Source organism: Lontra canadensis, unplaced genomic scaffold, assembly GCF_010015895.1.
Source record: "Lontra canadensis isolate GAN:19392208 unplaced genomic scaffold, GSC_riverotter_1.0 scaffold38, whole genome shotgun sequence".
In the NCBI taxonomy this organism is placed as follows: Eukaryota; Metazoa; Chordata; class Mammalia; order Carnivora; family Mustelidae; genus Lontra; species Lontra canadensis.
The window spans coordinates 15,453,498-15,480,844 of NW_022631032.1; the positions used below are offsets into that span (position 1 = coordinate 15,453,498).

The 27,347-nt window shown below is 42.2% G+C and overlaps 1 protein-coding gene across 2 annotated transcripts in view; it reads right to left on the bottom strand.

Annotated features, from left to right (window-relative positions):
• The window catches only part of ACP3 (acid phosphatase 3), a 45,964-nt gene extending 19,044 nt beyond the window's left edge, over nucleotides 1–26,920 (bottom strand). For both annotated transcript variants that reach the window (XM_032869699.1, XM_032869700.1), the window contains exons 1-7: nucleotides 26,727–26,920; nucleotides 19,486–19,581; nucleotides 15,565–15,651; nucleotides 14,763–14,915; nucleotides 9,611–9,709; nucleotides 5,579–5,671; nucleotides 3,677–3,809 (exon numbers count right to left, since the gene is read on the bottom strand). In XM_032869699.1, coding sequence (XP_032725590.1) covers nucleotides 3,677–3,809; nucleotides 5,579–5,671; nucleotides 9,611–9,709; nucleotides 14,763–14,915; nucleotides 15,565–15,651; nucleotides 19,486–19,581; nucleotides 26,727–26,843 — 778 coding nt within the window. In that variant the 5' untranslated portion in view covers nucleotides 26,844–26,920. The remainder of the gene's footprint in view (nucleotides 1–3,676; nucleotides 3,810–5,578; nucleotides 5,672–9,610; nucleotides 9,710–14,762; nucleotides 14,916–15,564; nucleotides 15,652–19,485; nucleotides 19,582–26,726) is intronic.
• Between the last annotated feature and the right edge of the window lie 427 nt (nucleotides 26,921–27,347).

A 27,347-nucleotide genomic window follows, 5' to 3' on the forward strand; every position in this document is an offset into this window, starting at 1 on the left:
TCCAGGTGACCCCCAGGATTACTATTAGAGGGCAGCCAGCATCTTCCATCCGAGGGCTCCCTAGAAGAGAGCTCTCACCCTCATATTTGTTGTTCCTAACCAGGAACACCACTCTGAGTCTCCATCCTCTTGGCAGACACTGAAGGTTGAGGGGTATCTTGGGGTGCTAGGTCCTGGCTTGAGGACATGGTGCCCCAGGGATTTCCACAACCATCACTGGAAGACTCCTTATATCTCTGGTGTTTTTTAAAGATTTGTTAATTTATTTGAGAGAGAGAGAGAGAGAGAGCACAGGAAGGAGGGGCAGAGGAAGAGGGAGAGAGAGAGAGTCTGAAACAGACTCCACCCTGAACGTGGAGCCGGATGTGGGGCTCAATCCCATGACCCAGAGATCACAAGCCAAAACCAAGAGCTGAACTCAACCCACTGTGCCACCCCTCCCCCACCCCCCTGGGTGGTTTCTTTACTACATGTGTACTCTCCTGGCTCCAGAATGATGAGTTTGTTTCTGTAAAGAGCAGGGCATTGATGTTAACAGACTGTCATTCCAGACTCTGTGGTCCACTCAGCCAACACACTGAGCAGCTACCACAGGTCAGATGCTATGCTAGGTGAATCAGATGCCTGCCCTCAAAAAGCTCATAAAATAGTACAAAGAGACTGTTTATTCATCTGTCTACCAAGAGGCACCATAAAGGGCTAATTAGGAAGGGAGGCAGTCTGCTCTCTCTGTAGATTCTGGACACCCCCCGACTAGGAATGGAAGAAACAGGAAGCCATATCTCCAACAAGTCTGTATCACTCTGCTTCAGAGAAGGTGGCTTTCTCAGCATCCTTTAGGGACAATACCATCACCTATCAGCAACCTGACTTCGGCAGGTGCCTCTGCAGCAGCCTTCGGTGTCAATGATGGGATATGATACCAGCTCTTGGTTCTGGGGTGATGGTCCATCTCGCCCCAGAAGAACCTGGGGGTAACCACCACAGTTTCCCCCAGGCTCTGGCATGCCAATGATTGTGTTCATGGGAGGGGACACTGAGGATCAGAGACATTCAGCAACTTGTTCAAGATTCCACACCATGTGCACAGAGGGGCTGAACTTCTCTGAACCCAGCATCTCTTAATCCTTAGGCTACCCTGTAGCACAGGTTAGCTTCTGAGTTCCCTGTTGCATCATCTGGTGACTGCTACGCTCGATGAAGTATCACCGAGTGGAAGACACAAACTTCCCTTCCCACACTCTTGAGCTACAGCAGGGGCTGGCACACTTTCTGTGAAGGACCACACAGTCAATGTTTTAGGTTCTGAGACCCTACAGTTGGCCATAACTCTTCCCTTTCAGGGGGAAGCCCCAAAATAGCCATAGCACTACCTAATGAGTATGGCTGAGTTTCAGTCACATTTTACTTATAAAAAATAGGCAGAGGCTGGATTTGGCTTGCAGGCTCTAGCTTACACCAACCTGCAGCACAGAGCGAGGAGATGTTTGTCTTAATACAGATAGGACCAGCCATATATCCAAAATTCCTACACGAATCATAGGAATTTTTGTGGTGTGTGTGTGTGTGTGTGTGTGTGTGTGTGTGTGTGTAGAAGGTGGGTGGAGGAGTACAGAGTACCAAACTGTGGCATCCCTAAAACCAACTGATGGAACAAAAGTTTCGGCAAAATGCCAGTCAAAGTCCTGATGTTCCTGTGTGACTCTGTGTCACCCAGACAATACATGTTTTCTCTGTAGGATTGTGTTTAGCCGCCTCATCATCCAACAAGCACGCAGCTGACAAATCTCCCTTGCCTAGCCAGATCCAAACAATAGGCCGAACTCGGGTTTTGGCAGGAATCACTCAGGAAACGATTTCCTGGCCAGTCAATAGCCTGGACTTCTCCAGAGAACAGGACAGGTGCGTTCACACCAATACCAGCCTTTGAAGTCCGAAACCAAAAGAACACCTGAGGGAAGGACTCTAAACAGACAGGATCTAGTTTAATACACTCATCAGAGGGGAAACCCGGAATGAGCCAGGAAGTGACCTCCCTGAAATGCCATGTCTAGTAGTCAAAGGAAAACAAGAAGAAACGTGAACAAACTGTGAGGAAAATGCCCAGTTTTTCTCCCTATACAGACGCCTGCATCTATTATTAGACTAGTCTCAGTTTCTGTCTGGCTTCCCCTGCCCATGTCTTCAGCATTTCTTGCATTGAGAGAAGTGCTTCTGAACTTTCATGTTTCGTGAGGTGCCTAGGGATTTCGGGAGAAGGCAGATTCTGATCCCTCGGGTCTGGGGTGGAGCCTGAGGATCCTGCATTTCCAACCAGAGGCTTGCTGATGCGGTTGCTGCTGCTGCCCCCTGGCCTGCATGTCAAGTAGTGAGGGGCTGAACACCTCAGCCCATTGTGACTAGTTGGGGGAACTCAATCAAGAGCGCTGTCTCCACCATTGATGTGACTTGGGATTGGGTGGTACCAGGGGTGGTACTGGGGGTTCAGGAGTAAGACCCGGTGTATATGGAGCCAATGGGGCCCAACATCCACCCTTTGCCTCCTTCCTTGTTTGTGCATCAGACAGGGCTGCTGCTTGGGCCAGGTCCCTACACACAGTCCTGACTGAACATCTGCCCAGTTGGTCCAACAGCCGGGATGCCTTGACTCTAAGTCTTCTCCTGGGACCCTGCTGAACTGGATGTGGCCCCACAGCGAATAGGATCTGGCGATGGTTGGAGTCTTGATGGGATTGCTCTGTTTTTCCCAAACTGTCTAGAACACCTCCTATGGCTTAGAATTTCTTCACTGTTAACCTGACATAATGGACCTTCTCTTGCTCTCCCTCCTCACTTTTAAGGTCTAGTTACACCTACGTCTGACGCAACCTTTGGTGTCTTGGCCTGCCGCCCAACTGACCTCGAGGCATCAGCATCTCTTGCTGTCCTGGCTCTACCTTCTTTCTTCCACCCAGCTATCCTGATTATAAAGGCTTGGCAGCCTTTTGCCTAGGTCTACTTTCATTCTGATAGGATGTCCTATGCTAGGAAAGGCCAAATACAGATGAAAGGAGGCATCACTGAGAAGTAAATGCCTTTCAACATCAATGGAAAAATTTAAGCTGTGTCATTAATTTGTCAACTGCAATATGTATTAATCTATGTAACATAATTAGTCTGGAAAATAGGTCTTATTAACTTTAGCAATGGCTACCATCAAGGACCTCAGGAAAACAGGCCCCCTTTTTTATCATACTTCCCACTTGAAAAATTCATCCTATAGGCCACCAGACACAATTGCTTTTCATGGGCTTAGATACAAAATCTTTCATTGTTTGATTTGGAAAGCATGAAAGTATCATTTAGCTTTAGGGCAAAGCTTTCATTTCCAGATGGGAAAACCAAGGCTCAGATTGGGCAATATTAATGACTATAAAAATATATAGTGTTTAGTGACAGTGTATTAAGTACCAGGTACTGTTTGTCCCAAACTTTTTGAATATATACATTTATTTTAATCCTTACTACCTGTGAGGAGGTATCAGTATTATCCCCATTTTGCAGAACAGAAACTAGTGCAGGAGTGATAAAGTGACTACTTCAAGGTCACATAGCAGGTTACTGGTGGGACAGCACTCAGACCCCAATCACTCAACCACAGATCTAGTATAGTCCTTTCACTTTTTTATATACTTACCCCCCTGCAGTCTAGATTTCTCTTTCTGCTTGTGAATTCCATAGATGGACAGGATAGATAATTCTGATAATTCTTTCAACTTAATCATGGTGTCCTCTGTGGCCCACGAGGGTAGAGTGAAATTGTGAATACTCTGTAGCAAAGAAAAAGGGAAGAAAATGTGTATTTTTATTTGTTGACTCTTTTGTCCTCTTTGCCCCGTAAGAACTGCTGGGTCTAGCCTTTCTTAACCAGCCATTTCTCTCGAGGAAAACTTTACTTTGTCATATGTAGTGGTATTGATTTTCAGAAGGGAAATTCACAGAGACTGATTTGCTCCCTCCTATGAATTCCATAGCTTTTGGCTGAGCTCTGGGTCCAAAGGAGGATTTCTGTTTTGCAGAGTAAGGGTAAGGTAGGGCAAGAATATACCTCATTCCTTTATGAAAGGTTTAGAAATCTATGAACCTGTGGGGAACGTAACACTGACAGTGTTAGATGATATTTCTATCAAACTTGAGAGGACAGCTGGGAGAGGCAGTATATTTCTGGAGCCTTCAGTACCAGACCCTCTACTCCCATCAGCTTTCAGTTTACTCACTCCTGGGGAACGTGAACCATACACACAGTAGGCTTTTGGTGAATATGTCTTAAATGGATGAATAAGCTGGATAGCAGAGCTGGTGTAGACTTCCTGCCAATATTTATTACTTGCTATGAAAAGTTCATTAAGAATCCCCCACATTCAAAGGTAGGATTGAGAGAGAGAGAGTACTTGAAAGAAATCATAGTGGAGTGTCTAGTGAGGAAATAAGTGGGAGAGAAGTGAAGAGGAAATCAAGCACCATGGCCACATCACAGAACAGCTCAGATCGACCCGTAGTAAGGAAGAAAAAAAAAATCAAGACTTAAGCCAAAATGTGGGCTCTTGTGTCCACTGAAGAGTTTTTTTTTTTTTTTTTTTTAAGATTTATTTGTTTATTTGGGGTGGGGAGGGGCAGAGGAAGAGAGAGAATCCTAAGCAGGCTCTATACCCAGGACAGAGCCGGACATAGGGCTCCTGTCTCATGACCCTGAGATCATGACCCGAGCCTAAACCAAGCATCAGATGCTTAACTGACTAGCCACCCAGGCGCCCCTGAAGAGTCTTTTATAAGGCTAATAAACCTTCCTTGAAACAGATGTTAATGATATAGTGAAACTATCAGGAAGGTCATGTGAAGGTCCATAAAGTCTGTTGTGGAGGGGGCAAACGGTGTCATTTGTTACTGACACGGAACCATGAAGGTAGTTGCTGGTTCCCGGGCCCTCACGATGATCTCAAGATCACAGGTGGTTATCAGTCCTATGGGTAGTCAGAATTTTGCCCCAGGATTCAGTAAACCCTGTGGGAAAAACAGCATTATGGAGTACCCCTTTAGGCCAGTAGATGGTGCATAGTGAGTGAAAAATACCAAGTAGCCTTGAAAACCCCAACGGTAATTGATGTAGTATTTCATATGCAGGTACAGCAAGAGATTCCCAACAAATCAATTTCAATAGCCTGGCTTAAAGTTGGCTTGCTTATTTTTATATCCAGAAATCAGGTACTTTTTTTTTTCTCTGTCTTACAATAATATTGCTTTTTTCATTAAAATCCGTGACAGGAGCCCAGCATTCCCGAGGGACTGAAAAATAAGTAAATGGTAAGACAAAAGAAAAGCAATTTTGCCTGCAATTTTCTAAAGAGTGAAGACATAAATAATGGAGAGAAAAAGTTAGAGTTTTCAATTTAATATAAAGAAGTCTTGAATTATGTTTCAATGTCAAAGGAAGCATAATATATCTGCCAAAAAATGTAAGAAAGTGTATTTATCTGTTTCAAAATAGGCATAAGTAAAAAAAATCAGACTGCAAGTTAATCTTTGATATTTTTTCTTTTACCTCACAAAATAAAGGGTCGTAGACTTTAGTCCACATTCCAAAAAGGTCCTGGGTATGGTATCCTGTAAATGTTGGCAGAGTTTCTATAAAATCCTGAAACACACATGGACAGAGAAAACATTTCTGCATTAGAGTCAGTCAGTCTCAGCATTACTGCTATTTGGCTGTTGTGGAGGGTGCCCTGGCTTTGTAGGGTGTTTGGCTGTCTGCCTGGCCTCTCGCCAACCAGATGGTTACCATCATCCCTAATCCCTCAGTTGGGACAACCGGAAGAGTCTCCAAACATTGCCAGGGTTCCCTGTGGGGCAAATCTGCCCCCACTGAAAACACTGTTCTTCACATAAACGTGCACCAGGAACATTGGCTGTGGTAATATGAACCCAAACAATTTCATGAACACTAACTGAGCATCTCATGATTACATTAAAAGTATGGGTGCATGCTGGCTTACTGCCACGTGTTCCTGGGTTGTCCTGGAATCAGGCCAAGTGTACTCCCTCAAAATTTTTGGGGAAACAGGTGAAGTAGAACTCACATAAAAATGACAAGTCAAGGTGAGAAAGGAAAGCATTTCTTAGGCCAGAGCACCTCAGGAATATACCACAGAAACTGGACTCGCTATCTGGCTATAAATTTGAAATTTGGGTGGGATATAAACATTTCTCTACTTCTGTATTATTCTTGGATTGTCACGGTCATGGTCACGAGACCCACTACTCAGCTATCTGCCTGGTGACTTTGGCAGCAATTTCTGGGAATCCTTGTTGGAGGTATTATTTGGTGGATAAATTTGCTAAGAAAATATAATTTGCCAATATTAACCCAAACAGATATCCATAAAATAAATATATTAAAGATCTCCCCCCCACCCCCAAGCCAAGCCAAATGAAAAACTCCAGGGCTAGATGACTTTATAGAGAAATTCTACCAAGACTTTCAGGAGCAAGTTATTCCAATGCTTATTTTAACTGTTATAGAGTGTAGAGAAAGGAAAAAAAAGAAAACTTCCAAAACATTTTTAAGAACCAAGTGCAACACTGACATTGACAAAAAGACTGGCCAGGAAAGAAAACTGTAGTCCAACGGTACTTTGAATATGAATGCAAAAGCTCTGAGTAAAATAGTAACAAATAATTCAATATCCAAAGAAAGGGGCTTGAGCCTAGACGTGTAAAGATGGCTCATTAGAGCAAATCTAAGAATATAATTCATCTTAGTAATTGATCCAAGGAGAAAAATAACTTGATAACACACACACACACACACACACACACATATATATGATTTATTTATTTATTTGAGAGAGAGGGAGACCGTTCATGGGCATGGTGGGGGGATGGTGCAGAGGGGACAGAGGGAGAGGGAGAGAGAAGGAGACTCCCTGCTGAGCATGGAGCCCTTTGTGGGGTTTGATCCCAGGACCTTCGATCATGACCTGAGCTGAAGTCAAGAGTCAGACACTTAACCAACTAAGCTGCCCAGGCACTCCTTGATTATATTTAAATAATGCTAAAAAGATTTTTTCAAAAAGTTAAACACAAGTATTGGTCAAAACAATCAATAAAAAAGGAAAGATGGTTAGTTCCTTAATTTGGTACAAATATCTCTATTTGGTCCTAAAGCCAGCATGCTTAATAGAAAAACACTTCTAAAATAAAAAATAAGATGAGGATGCTCACAGTCAATGCTCTTATGTCCTACTGTACTTTAAGTACTGGCCAGTGCAAAGACACAAAAGAAATCAGAGGTAGGGGGCACCTGGGTGGCTCAGTTGGTTAAGCATCTGCCTTCTGCTCAGGTCATGATCTCAGGGTCCTGGGATGGAGCCCCGCATCAGGCTCTCTGCTCAGCCGGGAGCCTGCTTTTCCCTCTCCTTCTGCCACTCCCCCTACTTGTACTCTCACTCTCTCTCTGTCAAATAAATAAATAAAATCTTTAAAAAAAAAAAGAAGAAATCAGAGGTAAAAATATTGGAAAAGTAGAGGTAAGTCAAGGTTATTTGTAGATATTATAATCTTAGAACAAACTTAAAGATAAATGTAAAGACCTATGTGAAGAAAACCTTAAAAAATTCTTGAAGAATAGGAAAATGTACCATGTTCTTAGAAAGGAACACTCAATGTCATAGAGTTGCAAATTCTTCAAGTTAATTTATAAATTCAATATGATCCCAATAAAAACACTAGAAAGTAAGAAAAAAATGTTTTTGGAACTGAGACAAGCTGATTCTAAAATTCACAAAGAAAATAAAAACAGAGCCATGAAAACTCAGAAAAGTTGAGAATGAGGGGTATAAGCCTTTTAGATATTAAAGCAGGTGTAAAGTCTTACTAAGTACAACATTGTAGTTTTGGCTAATAAAATAAAAGAATAATTGAATAGAATAAAAAATTCCAGCAACAGACCACATAAATGGGGGAATTTTAATATATTTAAAGGGAAGAGATAGACTTTTCAGTAAATAGTGATCGGGCGATTAGTTAATATGGGTAAACTTAATCAGGATACAAATTTTGTACCTAACCCCAGTATAAATGGATCCACGCAAAAATGAAGATATAGGAATTAGAAGAAAACATTATAGACTTCCTTTGAAACCTAGGAATGAGGAAAGTTTCTCTAAATATGACTATAAATATACAAATCATATATCAATACATCAGCACACTTAAGACTACGACATGGTGAAAACACTATAACCAATATCAACAGGCAGACAATAGAAACCATGCCATTTATGTCACAGGAAAAAAAAATAAAAATACATGGAGAAAGCTCCTAAAATATATAGAAAACAGAAAATCAATAATCCAGAAGCTAAATGGCCAAGGAATGTGAAGACAACTGAAAATTCAAAAGGCATTTAACTAGATAAAGATATCCTAAACTCACTCATCCTAAGAGAAAAAGACTACTGCACAATGCTTTATTAATGGTGATGATACTGGGCTTCCTTGCCTTGTTGCTGATTTTAGAGGGAACGCTTCTAGTGGTACCATTTTTTTACCTACAGATTGGCAAATATCCCTGAAGTTGTCTATACACTGTTGGCGTGGTTGTAGAGGAACAGGCAATCCTATGCTTTCTTGACTGGGGCAGACATTAGTATAGCTTCTTTGGAGGGCAATTTGATAATATTTCAAATTTCCCCAGAATTTCTACTTCTGGGATATCATTCCACAAATATTCTTGTGAAATTATTTAGATGTACAAGATACTCATATAGACTGTCAATGATTAGAAACGACTCACTTGTCCATCAGTATAAACTGGTTAAAAAAGTATGGTACATCCACAAATTTAAACGCAGTTATAAAAATTGAGGAAACTCTTTATGTACAGATAGAGTAATATTTCTAAGGTATATTGTTAAAATCCAAGGTGTCCATCTCTGTGAATATAGTATACTCCTTTTGTGTAGCAAAGGGGAAACTACCAGAGTATATTCATATTTATTTGTATATGCGTAAAGAAACTGCAAGACTATATAAGAAAATGGTGCCACCAGTTACCTGTGGGGTCATTAAGAGACTTCCCACTGTATTCCTTTTTATATTTTTAAAATTTGTGAACCATGTAAATGTATTAGAGATTTAAAATTTTATTTTTAAATACACAAAGCATTACATCTACCTTTTGCATAGTCTTAAAAAGGGGTATTTTGCAAAGTAGAAACATAAAATAAAAAAGACTATCCTTTGTATGTGAAATCAGTGTCCCGGCTCCTCAGCCTCATTAAGGCAGATCATTTTAGACTTGCATTTACTCTGACCCAGCCATGTACTTTCATCTAGTTCCTTCAGGCACACGGGGATAGGATCAGAAAGGGACTGGCTTCTTTACTGGCTTGTGGCCCCACGCAGGGAAGGGGACCAGATAGTGATGACTGACACTCATTAAATGTTTTAACCCACTGCTATAACTGGCCGCTGACAGACACATTCCTCCCACACTTGTTAGAACCTGGGGCTTCATCCTTTGTCTTGGCTCTCCTCACCTTCCTGTACCCCACAAAATGACATGTTTTCTAACCTTATAAGGATGCAACCTCTCCTGGAATTCTGTCGATTTGAGAGTCTCCTCCTTTAGTTCTTTAAAACGAGGGCAGTCCCGGAAAGGCAGGTATAGCAACTGAGGACAAAAGAAAGATCATGAATTCTTTATTAGTCAGAAGAACTTTGCTAAAGAAACTGCAGCCATATTTTAAGCCTCATTAGGTACAAAGTGACCTGAATAAAAGATTCAAATGTGTTTTGAGCTGAATGGAAATACTAAAATTGAGGAAAAAGAGATAAATGATCTGAGGTCTTAAATGGTAGAATATGCACCCAGAACCAAAAAGCTTTTTTTTTTTTTTCTTTCATGAACTTGCCTAAATAGGACTGCATTATTGGTAAATACTCACACTTTCTGGTTTTCCATGTTGATTTAACTATTATCTCGCTTCCTACCGGACCTCTTATATTTCTAGCACAAGATACACATGTGTGTGCAAAGACATCCTGCAACACCTCCCCTTTCCCCCACCACAAGTATAGAGAAATGAATAAGAGGCTCCGGAAAGAATCTAAGAGACTGATTAACCCCTCATTAACTTAAGTTCTGGTCAAAATAAAGGCATATGCTAAATATATAGAAAAATGTATTTTAAAACCCATTATAAGGACAAAGGGATGAGCTTAAGTTTGACAAGCTTCTCTAGTCTTGACTATAATCTATAGATTGGTGGCCCTCAGCTTATTTTGTTGCTCTTACTTTTCATTCGTGGCCGGCCCTGTATTTCCAGCCCTTAGTGGACACCACTACTCGGATGTTGCTCTTTTTCCTTAAGTTTAACACGTACAAAACTGAAGTCAACTTCATTTTTAACCATTTTGCCTTTGTAATCTTCTTTGGCCAATGGTAAAATTTATCATCCTGATTCATAGACTAATCAGTTTTGCTTGTTTACTTTCAAAATACACCCCAAATAGACTCCTCTTCATCAAATTCATTGTTCCTTCCCAGTCCAAACCATCATAACCTGTGATTTGACTAATGCTGCAGCCTTGTATTTGGTCAGTAGGTATCCATCCACTCTTTCCATTTTACAGTTCATTCTCCACGCCCACAGCTACCCGAATCCTTTTCATTTTATTTTTATCAACACCAGTCTTTCTAAAGCATTAATTAGATCATGCCATTCTGTAGTTTGTAATCTTCACTGGCTTTCATCTTACTTGGAATAAAATTCAAACTAAGTTAACTCTAGAGATCACTGTGCTGCTTTCCTGCTACTGTCCTCTTATTTTTCTCCAGCAACACTTGGGCCTCGTTGTGGTCCCTGAACCCACAGGCTTAGGGTACTGTTCCCTGCCTGAGACCTTGCCCCCAGACACTCCCACCAGGCTCTTCTAACTCAGCCCCAGCCATGATCATGTCACCTTGCTTTACTTCCTTTGGGGAACTCATCGCCATTTCAGATTATTACTACTTTTTACTTTATCATCTATTTCTTATAAAATATCAACTCAAGGACAGCCAGGATCTTGTCTGTCTTGTCCATTGCTGTGTTGTCAATGCCTAGAACAGAGTCTGGCCTATTTGTAGCTGCTCAGGAAACTTTAAAAATAAGCTTCTTCCTGGGGCATCTGGGTGGCCCAGTCATCTAAGCATTTGATTTCAGCTCAGGTTGTAATCCTGGTTGGGGTCCTGGGATCTTGGGGTCCCGTATCTGGCTCCCTCCTCAGCGGGCTGATTCTCCTCTCCCTCTGCCCCTCCCCCACACTCCTATGCTCATGCTCTCTCAAATAAAATCTAAGTAAATAAATAAAAATAAGTTGCTTCCTGATTCAGTGACATTTGCTTTACTTTGTTTTCCTTCCTCTCAGTATTTACCATCTAATTTCAGACCTTCATTTCCTCATTCCTCAAAGGCTTCCACATTTATTCTGTGAGGCTCCAGTATCCTTTCCTTCCAAACTGTGGTCAGACAGATGCCTTGGAGCACCGCTCATCATGTGTGCACAGTACTGAAGAAGGAATGTGCATGGGTTCTTTTTATGCCCGCTGCTTTGCAGCTCAATCTCCCTGCATGGTCTTCCGATTTTCTCACAGAAGGAATGGTACTGTAGAGGGAAAAGGCACAGGACTCTTCATTTAAAGGTCTAGGTTTTAGTGAATTACTCAACCTTCCTAGACTTTCATTTTCTCATCCCAAATATTGAAAGAGGCTGAAAATAAATGGGATTAAACACCTAAATATCTGACCAGCATTTTGTAATTCACAAAAGTTCTTCTGTTTCTTAACCGCATTTTCATGAATCGTCCTGAAGTATTCAGATTCTCCTGTCTATGCCCAACAGAGTCAGACATTTTCATTCCTTCTAAATAAGAACTCTGGACACAGAAGGGCAAGCCCTCTGTATAATCACCCACTGCCATGCTTTGGGGGTTTTCTTCTTCTCCTTTCCTTCCCCTCCGAGGTCTGGTTCAAGCTCTCACTCTCTCAGTGAAGACCTGAACGGTTGTCCTGTGGAAGTGCCATGGGAGCGTCATTCTGTGAGTTCCTCTAGCAGGTACAGCTTGTCCTTGCTTCATTGCCCACCACTTTGTATCGTGGTCTACACGTGTCAACCATGCAAATCTGTTTTCATCAAATGGATGATAAATGAGGGGAGAAACCTGGCCTCATATTTCTCTACAGCACTTAGCACAGCTCTGGGAATTACTGTGTGTTGACTGACGGATGTTTGTCCGGTTTCTTGGTTGATGTCAGAACGGTTTTTATCTTAGTGAGGACACAGCTGGAAGCCATGAGTGGATAATCTTGTTTCTCTCTTCCTCACTCCTTTTACTCTTTTCCTTTTTTTTTTTTCTTCAAGATTTTATTTATTTGACAGAGAGAGAGAAAAGCACACAAGTAGGATGCAGAGGGAGAAGCAGCTCCCGCTGAGCAGGAAGCCCGGCACGGGACGCGATCCCAGAATCCTGAGATCACAACCTGACCCGAAGGCAGACACTTAACCGACTGAGCCACCTAGATACCCCTCTCTTTTCCTCTTCTAATAGCTCCTATAATCTCTTTACTACATAATTTAATTACTATCTTTTAGGATTAAGTGTTAAACATCTGCCTTGGTCTACACTGGCTGAATTTAGTGCTGCTGTCTAGTGTCTGTCTATGCAGAAAAGGGCAAAGTGATTTTTTTTTTATCTTTTGAAAGAAAATATTCACAAATTCCTAAAAATACAGATCATCATAATACTTCTCTCTTGATTCTGTGAAGGAAAGAGGTACAAATGAATAATCCTGCTTTTCAGGAAACATCAGAAAAAGTGGTTGGAGCAAATTTACCTAGAGTGAGATTGACAGGGTCAGGCTGTTTTCTACAAAGTATTTGGGAAAGATTCTTATGTCATCAGATGCAACAGTTAAGTCAAGTGTCTAAGAGTACTGGCAGGGCAAAGAGGATGGAAGCCTACCCCAGGGGCTCCTGGGCAACAGTCCGAGTGCAGAAGTCATGCTAAGCCTCAGCTACCGAGAGAGGACACGGTCATGCTGACAGTGGCTGCAGGGGAATCAGGACAGATTCCTTGTTCCAAGTTATATCCTTCATATAATCTTTTTTTTTTCTTCAATTTTTACTTTTTTTTTTTTTAAAGATTTTATTTATTTATTTGACACAGAGAGAGAGAGAGAGAGAGACATCACAAGTAGAGGCAGGCAGAGAGAGAGGGGGAAGAAGGTTCCCTGCTGAACAGAGAGCTTGATGTGGGGCTCCATCCAGGACCCTGTGATCATGACCTGAGCCGAAGGCAGAAGCTTAATCCACTGAGCCACCCAGGCATCCCCAATTTTTACTTTTTAGAAGGGAGAGACACAGAGGGAGAAGGAGAGAGAGAAACTAAAGCATACTCCATGCCCAGCACAAAGCCCAAAGCAGGGCTCAATCTCACAACCCTGAGATCATGACCCAAGCCAAAATCAAGAGGGACACCCAACTGATGGAGCCACCCAGGTGCCCCTCCTACACATAGTCTTAAATTCCACACCTGGGAGATTAGTTAGAGTTATTTAATGCTATTTAAAACCAAAAGCAATTCCTCTGAAAATGTTAAAGATCTTTTGGTGCATCCCACACAGCGCAAATACATTTGAGAGTTTCTCTCAGATAGCCTCATTCAGGCAGCTTGGTTTACGGTACTGGTTCTCACACTTGGCTGTCCACTAGAATCATCTAGGGAGAATATTTTAAAAGTACTGATGCCTGCATCCTACCCTCAAGGATCCTGATTTGTTATAGAGAGTGCCCCAGGTGCTAGGATTTAAACACTTTTTTTCAGGTACTGGAATGAGATAAACCTAGTTCTCATCCCAGTGGTGATGATTATCAGCTTTGTGGACCTGGGCCTATTTTGTTTTTCTCTCTGAGCACATATTTCCCTGGCTATTAAAGGAGAACAGTAATAGTGTCCATTCAAGGTTGTTATGAAAGGTAACTATGATGACACGTATCAAAGTGCTAGTCACTGATTATGCCCTCAAATTTTCTTTCCCCCTGCCTCAGAATGGGGGTTTTCATGTGGAGAGGAGTATTTTGTAGGTAGAGAAATCTTAGAAGATTCTGGAGGCAGGAGAACCCTATGTGGCACACCAAAAGCCTGGGAATTGAAGGTAGAACAAGGGGAACTATGTGTGTGTGTGTGTATGTGTGTATACATGTGAAGAAGGAGAGGGGCAAACTGCCATTAAAAAGAAAAAAGATTTATTTATTTTAGAGAGAGTGAGCTCGTGGTGGGGAGGGGCAGAGGGACAGGGAGAGTGAAACTCAGGCACATTTGGCGCTGAGTATGGAATGCAGAGCCCAATGTGGGGCTTGATCGCACGACTGGGAGATCATGACCAGAGCTGAAACCAAGAGTTGGCCACTTAATTGACTGTACCACCCAGGCGCCCCCATATTGCCACTTGTTGAAGGGGTGGCAAAACAATGATGATAAAGTTTGAAACTGAAATTCTGTTATTCTGTTCCTACTCTCTCTCGCCTGGGGCTTCCTATATCCTACTATGTCCTGTGCACCTTTACAGAAAAGGATTAAGATTGCACAGACTGAGCAGTGTCCAGACCTCCCAACCCACAAGTACAAGGCAACCTGCCTTCCTCCTCCTAGGCCAAACAGGTGGTTTTTCCAGAATACTCACTCGATCTTCAGAAAGAGAGAGCGTGTGCACCGGGATGGGCTGCCAGGGTAGGCTGGGATTCCAGATGCTGACACCCTCTGGAGGAAATAGGCCTGCAAGGTTTGTCATAGCACTCATCAAAGTCCGATCAATGTCCGTACTTTGAATATAAACCTAGAGTGGGAAAATCAAAGGAGATTCCAACTGATCAGAACTGTGCATTTTTCCCTGTGGAGCAAGGAGTACATCTGAGAGAGGCCAGGACCCTCACACTAAAACATTACCAAACATTGTGGTAGCATCATGATCATAATGTCTACTATGAAAGAGACAGTATTAGGAGAATGCCACCTGCTATGTCAATAGTTGAATTGACAAAGAGACCAATTAAGTGGTAGCTACCCGCCAAGCCAAAGTATTTGCCATAGGTGTCCATAAAATTTTGAACTTGTCATATTCATACATTTTTTAGGAACAAAGTATTTGTATAAAAAGTAGTACATTTGGGGCGCCTGGGTGGCTCAATCAGTTAAATGACCGTCTTCAGCTCAGATCATTATCCCAGAGTCCTTGGATTGAGCCCCACATCAGGCTCCCTGCTTGGTGGGGAGTCTGCTTCTTCCTCTCCCTCGGCCCCTTCCCCCACTCATGCTTTCATTCTCTCATGAATAAACACAATCTTAAAAAAAAGAGGAGTGCATTTGTAAATAAGATCTCTGACTTGTGTAAGTTCTTTGGAAACAGGAAAAGCACTTTTGCAAATGCCACATTACGTTAAATTCTTTCATGGTAATAGGTTCCCACGCTTGGCTCCCCAACTTGCCTGTTCAGGTTTGTAGGACTCATTCAAAAATTTTCTATATCTTTTCCTTATATACTGTCCAAGTTCATAATGCTGCTCCATGCCCAGCTATGGGAACAAATAAAATCAAAAATCAGTAGAAGTAAATTCTGTGCATTTCATGTACGAGTCTCATCTTTCCTTATTCAATGTGTAGAGCAAACCATGGTGTAATTTAGTAATTCAACATATTGACATATTTTTTAAAAAAAGAAATACAAACATATTTACATATTTTTATGTAAATGAAATATAGACATATTTACATATTTTTAAATGAAAACAAGAAAAGAGAGTTGTGCTCTTCAGACATGACTCCTTGAGAAAACTGATGCATCTTCGTTAGCACTACACACAGAGCCTTGCACAGTTAATAGCTGGTGACTGATCTAAGTAAATGGTTCATCTCTGGTGTGGTAGAACATCGCTGGCTCATCTTTGTTGGTAGAACATTCAAGAGAGCAGGCTAACCAGTTGGTTAACCAGTGGAGCTTTTGTGGAAGAAATTCAACCACCTGATAAGAAGCTGGACTTGAGGGGCGCCTGGGTGGCTCAGTGGGTTAAAGCCTCTGCCTTCGGCTCAGGTCATGGTCTCAGGGTCCTGGTCTCGAGCCCCGCATCGGGTTCTCTCTGCTCAGCAGGGAGCCTGCTTCCCCCTCTCTCTCTGCCTGCCTCTCCACTTGTGATCTCTCTCTGTCAAATAAATAAATAAAATCTTAAAAAAAAAAAGAAGCTGGATTTGATGAATCTGAAGATCACTTTCAACCTCTGGGTGTAATGATTTATTATCTGCACAGTTTATTTATGCCTGGTTCATGAAAAACTAGAGTCTGTTACTCAAAGTGTGGTCTAGGGATCAGCAGGATTAGCAACACTTGGGAGTATGTTAGAAACCAGATTCTTAGGCCCCATCTTGATCTACTGAGGGGGTGGAGCTCAGGAACCCCCTTTTTAACAAGCTTTCTAAGATTCTGATGGCCAGTAATCATTGAGAAATGCTGCTTTAGTTCAGTGATCCTCAAGCATTACTGTGCATCAGCAGCAAAATTATCTAGTGATGCTTGTTGAAATGCAGATGCCTGAGCATTGTTCTCAGAGATTTCCTGCGTGTTAGATCTCGAGGTGGCCCTGGAATCTGCATTTTAACAAGCACCCCAAATGATTCAGATCATGCAGTAGAGTGCCATGCTTTGAGAAACACTGCCTTCAAGTCTGTCTTTATCCTGAGTTTTATTAGAGCTTCAGGAGTTAGAAAGCCTGTGGTCCTTATAGCCTCTGCTTGGTCCCACTCATGCCTTTGCTTGTGGTCACGGCTGCCATGATCATCACCAACCCCTAGGATGGGGAAGGAGATGGGAAAAGAGTAATGCGTGCTTTGGGTTTTGCTAGTTTCCTGGATGACATGGGTAGGAAAAGAGGCAGGTACTTTGGGCCTAATTTGTTGTACTAACTGACCGCTGCATTTTGACCAGAGTCATCCTCTATAGAGCAGTGGTTTTCAAATGTCAGCGTGCACAGAATCAACTGGAGAAGTCACTGAAACAAGGTTCCAAGAACTGAAGCCCTGAGTTTCTGGTTCAGTGGGGAGGGCCAGACAATCTACATTTCTGACATGTTTCCAAGTAATGGTAATGTTGCTCGTCCAGGGACCACACTTGGAGAACCACTGACCTGGAAGGCCATCACCTTGTCATTATGTAGATTGCAAGTACCTGGCCAAGGGCAGGAATTTGAGCTCTAGAACTTTGTGACTTCAAGAGTGGTCAGGTACCAGCATCACTGGCTTCACGTTGGAGTATGTTAGAAATAAAGACTCTTAAGTCCATGTCAGACCTGCTGAATTAGAATCTGCATTTTCCCCCCTAAGTTTTATTGCGATAGAATTGACATATATCGCTGTATAAGTTTAAGATATACAGCATACAGTTTGGTTTACATATATTGTGAAATGATCACTGTTATAAATTTAGTTAGCATCTGTCATTTCATAGAGATACAATAAAAAGAGAAAGCAAAAAAATTGTTTTTCCTTGTGATGAGAACTCTTGGGATTTACCCTCTTAATAACTTTCACATGTGTTAATAGAGCTGTTTTATCCATAGTTGTTACACTGCACATTAAATCCCTACTACTTATTTACCTTGTAATTGGAAGTTTGTACCTTTTGACCACCTTTCTCCCAGTTTTCTTCCTCCCCCAACCTCCTGCCTCTGGTTAACCACAAATCTGATTCCTTTTTCAATGAGTTTGGTTCTTAAAATTTTTTAGATTCCACATATAAACGAGATCATATAGTATTTGTCTTTGTCTGGCTTTTATTATCTAGCATAATGTCCTCAAGCAGGATTTTATCACTTTTATGGCTAAATAATGTTCCATTATAATATCTATCTATACCACAACTTCTTTATTCATCCATTTGTTGATGGGCATTTAGGTTGTTTCTATATCTTGGCTATTGCAAATAACGCTGCAATGAACACAGGGGTGCATGTATCTTTTTGAATTAGTGTTTTCATTTCCTTCATTTCATTTCATTTCCCTTAGAACCTGCATTTTTAACAAGATCCCCAAATGATACATTCATTCTAGGAAGCTTGAGAAACACTGCTCTAGGAAATGTGATGGCTAGTCAAGAGACTCCCAGAAGGAGAATCCAGATCCTACAGCCTGAAAGAATCTTATAGTCTTACTGGAAAAGCTGAACAAGAGAACAGGAGTCTCCCCACAGCCACAGGTATTAAGAAAGCCCTGAATTTTTATTACCATCCCCTTGTTTAAGGAGCTGAAAGTGGGATAGTAGTAATGTATGGTGGGAGGAGCTCTGACCAGGGAGCCCAAAGTTGCTGACCTCAAACAGCCTCTGTGGGGTTTCTCCTCTATGAAACGTTGTGGTTGAATTAGGGAAGTGGTTCTCAGACTTGGCTGCACATTAGAGTCAACTGATCAGCTGAGGGACTCTAAAAATCCCAATGTCCAGGCTATACCCTAGATGAATTAAATAAGAACCTCTGTCTGGGAGGCCGACAGACATCATTTTTTAAAGCTGTCCAAATAATTTCAGTGTTTAGCCAAGACTGAGACCCATTGGTTTAAATCCTTAGTTAAATGTTTAGGGATATTCTACTCTAAACAGTCTATGACATTTTCTTAATGTATTTAAAGAGTGCTTTGATCAGGGCAGAAGCAACACATGGGGCCTCCAGCTCTGAACAGAAAAGACACCCGCTGTTGCAAGAGAAGGGGGTGGTGCTCTGGAGCAGGGACTACAGTGCCTTTGTCCCCCACGCACCCCGCCTTCACTTTCTCCTTTAGTATTCTTTAGGAAGTAGGGCTCCCTGTGTTTAAGACCACTTATAAGAAGGCCCAATCCCAGTATATTCAGCTGATAAAAAAATCAAATTTGGCATCAGCACTTCCAAAGGAATCCTGTCTTCCCAAACCTGCTGATTCAGTTTATCAATTACAAGATTATTTTCTGCTTCCTTGGAGGGAGGCTGAGCAACTCAGGGGCTGGCTTCCAAGGATCTCTTGGCTCTCCTTAGCATCTTTAAGCTCATGTGTTCATCTGTTGCCATGTATAGCTCTTATGCTTTAATAAAGCCAAACAGGGCAAAAAAAAAAAAAAAAAAAAGATCAAAACGGGCAATTTTATACAATTTTCCTACAGTTACTAGTCACTAGGAGTGACTTGGTCATGATCAGAAATTATCGAAGTTAACCATTACTGTCTTGCCTTTCATGATCAAAACACACTTTAGACTTTTTAGTTCCTAGGTTTTTATGCAAAATATTCTCCCAGATCTGAGTAACTTAAGTGGTTATTTGGTTTCAATGTATTACAAACTCCACAGTTTCCCTTAAGACTCATCAGCAACCTTTTAGCTGAAAATCCAACCAACCTGAGTGAGTTGGCCAAATCCTTGGGGCCATGAGGATTCCTTAATGGGGTCATTAGGGAAGGTTTCAATGGGACTTCGGTCTCCATGCCTAAATACCTGAAAAGAGATCAAGACAGTAACATTACAAATTTCACTTAGGTATTTTAGCTCAGCTCATCTTCATAGATTTTCTTCTAAACCAGTGGTTCTCAACATTGGGATGTGGCCAGGGCATCAGGATTTTACACTTGATCTTAGTTAAGAGGCCGAGAAGTGATTCGGAGCATTAGGATTTTTAAGACCTCCTCATTTAAGGGGTGCCTGGGTGGCTCAGTGGGTTAAGTGTCTACCTTCAACTCAGGTCATGATCTCAGGGTTATTGGATCAAGTCGTGCGTCTGGTTCCCTGCTCAGTGGGTAGTCTGCTTCTCCCTGTCCTCCCTGCTTGTTCTCTCTCCCTCTCAAATAAATAAATAAATCTTAAAAAAAAAAAAAAAGACCTCCCAGGTAAATCTCAGGTTAAGAACCACGGTTTGCATCTCACTAACACTTTCCCGTGTTTCAGGTAATGTAAGTGAGGAGACAGTCAGTCATTAGGAAGCAGACGAGCCATACATGGAGACTGGTTTGTATACTGGGGCAAAGAGGAACACAAAGTTTAGCATGATCACTTTAGTTTTTATTTATTTATTTTTTTAAAGATTTTATTTATTTATTTGACAGAGAGAGAAATCACAAGTAGGCAGAGAGGCAGGCAGAGAGCGGGGAAAGCAGGCTCCCTGCTGAGCAGAGAGCCCGATGCAGGCCTCGATCCCAGGACTCTGAGATCATGACCTGAGCCCAAAGGCAAAGGCTTAACCCACTGAGCCACCCAGGTGCTCTGCAAGATCACTTATTGCAGACAGGCTCTGATGAGAAGTATTCTTTCTTAATTATGGTGTAAAAAATTTTACATATGATAAAACCAGTCGCTTTTAAATGTCACATATAATTTGTGACCATCTTGAGCCAATGATTTATTAGTTTTTAGGAGATTAGAGATAAAGGACTTAGGCAAAGGGAGATTAGAAAAGCTAATTCTTAATACTTTAGAATTTGTATGCATGTCATGCTATTTTGATTGCACATTTTCCTCTTTGGAGAGAGTAGTCAGGACTTTCGAAATGTTGGTATTTTCTGACTCCAATGCGCTTTCTGAATAAAATACCAAACTAAATACAAAGCTGTTTTATCAGCAAAAGATAAGACATGAAAAATACTCCAGAAGTCCAAGATGAAGTCTATACTGATGCCAGCAAACATTTTTAATACAGAGGAGGGCCGCAGGATACCTTGCATTATTATAGTGCAGATTTCCTGCACTTGTCATTTACACTACCTGGCTAAGATGCTTCAGGAGACACAGAATAAGGAAGAGTTGTCAATTTTAGCCATCTTTCAGATGGGATTCCAGGAAAGTGAGGGAGGCTTGTAGGACCTGGGTTGTTTCTCTGGTGTCTAAAGAAAACTTACCTTTTGGTCCCCTAAACTGGTGAGAAATAAAAATTGCAGTAGAACAGGCCATAGCAAACAGAGACCATGGTGTAGTGGATCAATCTATCTATCTATCTTTCTTTAATTTAAAAAAAAAGATTTTATTTATTTATTTGATAGAGAGAGAGAGACAGTGAGAGAGGGAACACAAGCAGGGGGAGCAGGAGAGGGAGAAGCAGGCTCCCCGCTGAGCAGGGAGCCCAATGTGGGGCTTGATTCCAGGACCCTGGGATCATGACCTGAGTCCAAGGCAGACGCTTAATGACTGAACCACCCAGGGACCCCTCATTAGTTCTCTTTCTATAATCTAAACATATTTTGGACTTTTTGGATCCCAGGTAATTGTGCAAAAATATTTTCTTAGATCTGAGTAACTAAAATTGTTACGTGGTTTCAGTTGATTATAAATCCTACAACATTTAGTTTCCAGGGCATCTCAACCTCAGCACTGTTGACATTTTGGGCTGGATAATTCCTTGTGAGGGGCTATCCTATTACCTGCAGAATGTTTAGTGGCGTGTCTGGCCTTTGCACACTAGAGTGCAGTAGCAGTCCCTAATTGCGACAATCAAAAAGTTCTCCAGACATTGCCAAATGTTCTGTAGGGGGCAAAATCATCTCTGGTTGGGAATGCCTAAGTTGGCCAAAGGGAAGTCAGATGAGAGACATTGTAGTAAAATAATTTACAATGCTTCTAACCAGCCTTTAACCACAATAGCTCAAGGTTTTGTTTTGTTTTGTTTTTTTTTAAGATTTTATTTATTTATTTATTTGAGAGAGAGAGAGTGCGAGCACAAGCAGGGTGAAGGGCAGAGGGAGAAGGGGACTTGATTCCAGGACCCTAGGGTCATGAACTGAGCCGAAGGCAGACACTTAACCAACTGAGCCACCCAGGTGTCCCTCAAGGTTTTTTGAATGCTTGATATGTCCTAGAAACTGTGCTAAGTGCTTCTCTTAATTTAATCCATTCATCAGTTCTACAAAGCATTTATGAATATTATCTTCATTTCACAAACAAGGAAATCAGTCCTAGTTAAGTGACCTCCCTAAGGTCACACAGCATGTAAATGACAGTAGAGATCCAAGCACAGACGGTGTGCCTCCAGTGCCAGCATTCTTAACCCGTGTTAAGAGGCTCATTTCTCTGCTAAAACACACCCTCGGCATCCCTTCAGTGGGCTCTCCAGGATCCGGGGCTTCGTTATGAACTTTTCCTCTAAGATCAGAAGCTCTCTGTGTTGCAGGGGAGGGGGCGGTGCTGCACTACAGGAAAACTCTGATGTAAGCAACAATCCCAAATACTACTTAAAAAATAGAACTGAGATTATGCATCTAAATGACAGTGTAGCCTAGGGAGAAAAATAAGCATGGTGCCCTTAGAGGAGGGTTATTTAAACAGCAGAGTCCTGGAACATAATCACAGGCTTGAACAAGCTTTCTTACTCTGTCCTTACAGGTCAGGAATAATTGTACTTCCCTACACTGCAGTAAGTTTTAAGGGTTTTTGAGATAGTGGCTCAAACAATCTGTGAGCTCTTCAAAAGGGGTGTCCCCCAGAGACGACAAACCATCCCGCTCCGCATCCCCAGACGCTGGAAATCAGTACGTGTGTGTGCGTCAGTGTGCATGTGTTGTGTGCATATCAGTGAGTGCCCTCAAGTGCACACACGCCATTCTTGGGCTCCTGGAGTTTCAGGTGGAGCCTTTAGACTGTGCCTCAGTGCTTTTAAGCCTGCGGTAAGGCAAACTTCTTAACAGCCGCCTGCCAAATTTGTATGAAATCCTTCAGATTTGTATGATATCCTTCAGAAACCTAAACTTATAGTGTAAGCCCCAGGCCTATTATGCAGCCCCAGAGGTAACTGCAATAGGAAGACATCCAGGATAACAACCCCTTATGTCCGTGTAACCCTCCAGGGTTTTGTACAGTCTTTTCCCTGCTCTCTCTTTCAATTCTCAGAACTCCTGCAAGGCCAGGCTGGCCCTATTGCTGTCCTGAACCAAAAAGGAAACGGAGGTTCAAAGAGACGAAATGAGCCATCCAGATCTCTTGGTTTTCATGAATGCTACCCACTGTTTTCTCCCCCACATCACATTCACTTTATCCTTTTAGATCACAGGTGACTTTTTAAAAAACAGAACCATGGTCTGGTTCCCCCAAGAATGATCCTTCTCTATCCAGTCTTCTGAGTGGGTTTGCCCTATTATATCATCCCTCCTGATCTGGCCCTCCCCACCTTGATGCTACTATCTTACACTTTTGCTAAACATGCTTAGCCACAGAGCCCCTGCTGTTGCATCCAATACATTGTTCCAGCCTCAGGGCGGTGAAGTTCCATCCGTCCGGAATGTCCTCCTCCTACTTCTAATCCTGGCGGTCACTGAATCCAGGTCCCTTCTGAAAAAGGCAACCAAGAGAGGCCTCTCTTGACCTCCCATACTCACCATACTTATTACTCTTTCTCTAAAAAGTTAAAAATAATGATTCTCTAAGGGTTTTCTATGGGACACTCTGGGAAAAGAGGAGGTGGATTCTGTGGTCAAATTTTAGGAAATATAGTTTCCTACTAGATCCTTTCCTTTAAAGCCACAGCACATATTAAAATATTATTATTATTTTTAAAGATTTTATTTGTTTATTTGAGATAAAGCCAGAGAGGGAGAGAAAGATAGCATGAGCAGAAGGACAGAGGGAGAGGGAGAAGCAGACTCCCCACTGAGCAGGAAGCCCGATCCCAGGACCCTGGGATCATGACCTGAGCCAAAGGTAGAGGTTTAACCGACTGAGCCACTCAGGTGCCCAGAGATGTTAGACTATTAAAGACTGAGGAGTCCTGCCCTTTAGAGACCCGAAATACAATGTGACTCTTGTTTTGTTCCCAAAACTGATCTGACTACTGAAACCCATTTTTTCTTCCAAGCAACTCCTGTTAACAACTCGTCAAACTAGCATTCCATAGGACACACATTGATAAACCTGTTTTAAAAGATTGTGTGATAACTCTGTTCATGAGACAGAACAAGAGCCAAGGACAGTTTCCTGCTCTTTCTGCCAAGGACAGCTTCTAAGAAGTGGGAAAGATTTATTTTTCCTGGATCTCGGAGGAACAGCAAGGAAACTACCTACTGATTAGGAGCTGTCGGTGCACCTAACCTCCAGGGGGAGTTCTCAGCTCCATGTGCTGGCTCCATTCCAGCAGGAATGGACTATGTGCAGGGATCAGGGTCAGAGCCTCCGTCATACAACCTGGATTCACATCCGGACAAACCACGGCTACCACGTAACTGTGGACAAATTGCTTAGCCTCTTTGCGTCTCAATATCTTTATCTATAAAATAGAGATAGTAAAGTTTCTGTAAAATTTTAAAGAGCAGTCGCCAGATGGAGCAAACCAAACTGCAGGATGCCCAAATATTGCACGAAACATACTTTATGCTATAAAATTATTTGTTGTTTATCTGAAATTCAAATTTAACTGGGTATCCTGTGTTTTCCTAGGAACCCTACTTCACGGGGTTGTTGGAAGGATAATGGGACATTTTCCATATCGCACTCTCAGAACAGTGCCCAGCATATAATAACATCAAGTGATGATTGGTTATTGTTACAAATGTTACCACTTTAATTAGAGGCACCTTTCTTTTATTCTGGTTCTAATAATTTTCTAAGGATTTGCCTGGGTATATAATTTAACCATTTATGGTCAAATATTCTCCATAATCAATAAAAAGAAAGTAGTATCTCATCGCTGAAGTCCTTAGATATTGTTTGGTAAGAGCCAAGAAGTTGTATTAAGTTGCCTTTCATCTACCATTAATGGAAGAAAGCCTTGCTAGGAAAAATCATTAACATTAGCCTTGTGTGATAAATGTTAATCTTTATAGCTCCAAGAGAACTATCTTTGTAAGGTTTTCTTGTCGTTATCCTTTTTTTTTTTTTTTTAAAGATTTTATTTATTCAGGGACGCCTGGGTGGCTCAGTTGGTTAAGTGGCTGCCTTTGGCTCAGGTCATGATCCCAGTATCCTGGGATCAAGTCCCGCATCCCTGGGACTTGGCATCCCTGGGATCAAGTCCCGCATCGGGCTCCTTGCCCAGCAGGGAGTCTAAAGTGGGATTCCATCCCCAGGACCCTGAGATCATGACCTGAGGTGAAAGCAGATGCTTGCTTAACTGAGCCACCCAGGTGTGTCTGTCAGGTTTTTCTTAGGGTAGAATTAAGTTGTAGTCCGTGAACATCTGTTCACTGAGAGTGACGAGGGAGAAAGGAAGCCCTAGACAGTTTGGTAGTCAAGGGAGTGAGCCCGTGCTGGAGTAAAACAGACACAGAATTGACCACATGCGGTTAACTCCAAGTTCACTATAATACCTCACAGACGATTACCTCTCAGCCAACTTGCCACAGGCCTACAGTGTTGAGAGTGCAGTTTCTGCTGTGTCCCCCACACTTGCTTAATGTACGTGTTGGCAAGAAACCCATGAATATAAGTAAAAGTCCCACTTGCGTGGATTTCTTTACAGAAGGTACACGATATGACACACGGTTCTTTTTTCAGCACAGAGGTCTGACAGCTGGTAAATCACTTGTAAATAAATTGATGATATGTTTCTCTGATTCTCTCTCATTTGTTGACTCATGACCTAGTAAAGATTTATTGCACTAACAATCATAATTTGCATAATCATATGGTTATGAAATTTATTCTGTGGAAGGGAAAGAAAGGAGTTCTGAAAACACTCAGCTGAGGAAACAGGAATTTTATGTTTGATATTTTAGGTAAAAGATGACCTCCCTGAAAATTATAGAAATAAATTTTGAGTATTCTCATAGGAAGAAAATTTACTTATTTACCAGTGTATTTTCCATCTATCAAATAAAAAAGGCGAGGAAGAGAAAGAGATTGAGAGAGCAGGTGTGAAAGACAAAGAAAGGGGCAGAGTTGGGGCGGGAGGGGGTGGAGACAGTGAGTGCAACAGGTTAAGAGAGAAGTAGAGATACAGAGAAAATCACAGACAGGGAAACCCAGGGACACACAGGGATTAACCCCAGGACTCCCAGGAAAGTGATAAATCCCCTTCACGTTGCAAACCCCCTTCCTACCTACTTCTAAGAAAACATCCACAGTGTATTTTCTTTCCTTCCCGTCACACATAAGCCACCCCTCTTTCCCCACAACTTGTCACACATCCGGGGGTGGAGAAAAACATTATTTTAATGATCAATCAAATCTACATATCAGGAAGTCCTCCTCGAAATTTCTCAAATTTAATTTCACTTTTATGCTTCAAAGACGGTTGGCAAATAGAGTTTCCAATTTCCTGATAAAGAAAAGGGGAAGGGGCTCCTTCATGCAGAAGATGGGTGTTCTTTGGTTTGCAAACAAATAATCATTGCACTGAGGGAAGCCTGGTTAGCTCCTGGGGCTAATGTGGCCAGCTGGGGCTTCCCGCACAGCGTCTGTGGCTGTCAGGAGGAACCACACACTCAGGGCAGCTGTGAAATACGTGAATAAATAAATAACAGCGGCAAAGGCACAAATAGCCGAAGCAAACACTTTTTGTCAGGACACGTTAAGTATTCGTTGGGAGGAGCTTGCGAAACTTGATTATGCACTTTCTGAGTTAGGACTCTGGGAGACCACAGTAGGGGGTAAAGTGAAACCTGACACCTGGGTATCAGCCCCCGCTGGTAACAGTTTTAAGGAAAAAACAAGGAGAAAAGTCTACTCACCAAAGTCAGGAACTTGAGCTCCTTGGCGACCGCACCTCGGTCTACCCAGGAGAGCAGAAGCCAGAAGCTAAGGCCAAGGCTTGCTGCCCTGGCCACGGGGAGCAGGGCAGCCCTCATGCTGGGGAGTGCTTTCTCGGGCTGGAGTTCCGAGGTGCTGTTTCCAAAGCAAAAGCCATTAGAGGGCAAGCTATTTAACAAAGGGATTGGAAGGGAAGGAGTCCCTGGGCGGAGCCAGACGCAGAAATAGTAAGATCACCAGGTAGTTTGGGGCGGGGTTTGGCAAGTGTCTGTTCGGGTAATTTGAGGGCTGGGTGTGAGAGATCCCAGTCTTCTGGATTTAAGGTAGAATGCTGAGACCCAGAGAGAGGAAAGCTGTTGCTCAAGGTCAGGGAGCATGTTAAGACACTTTTCCCCCCTAAAGTTTACCATTCCCTTTTCTTTAGATAGGGTGTGATACAGTGTTTTCTTTGTGGCTGTCACTTGGGAAAGGGATCTGCCTGGACTTTAGAAACCTTAGGCCTGTTATTCCTAACTGGGAATTTGGAAATTCAGAAATATAGGCACAGAAATATGGAAGGGACTGCGAGTACTGGTGTATTTTAGGTCTATTCCCCAGGCCAA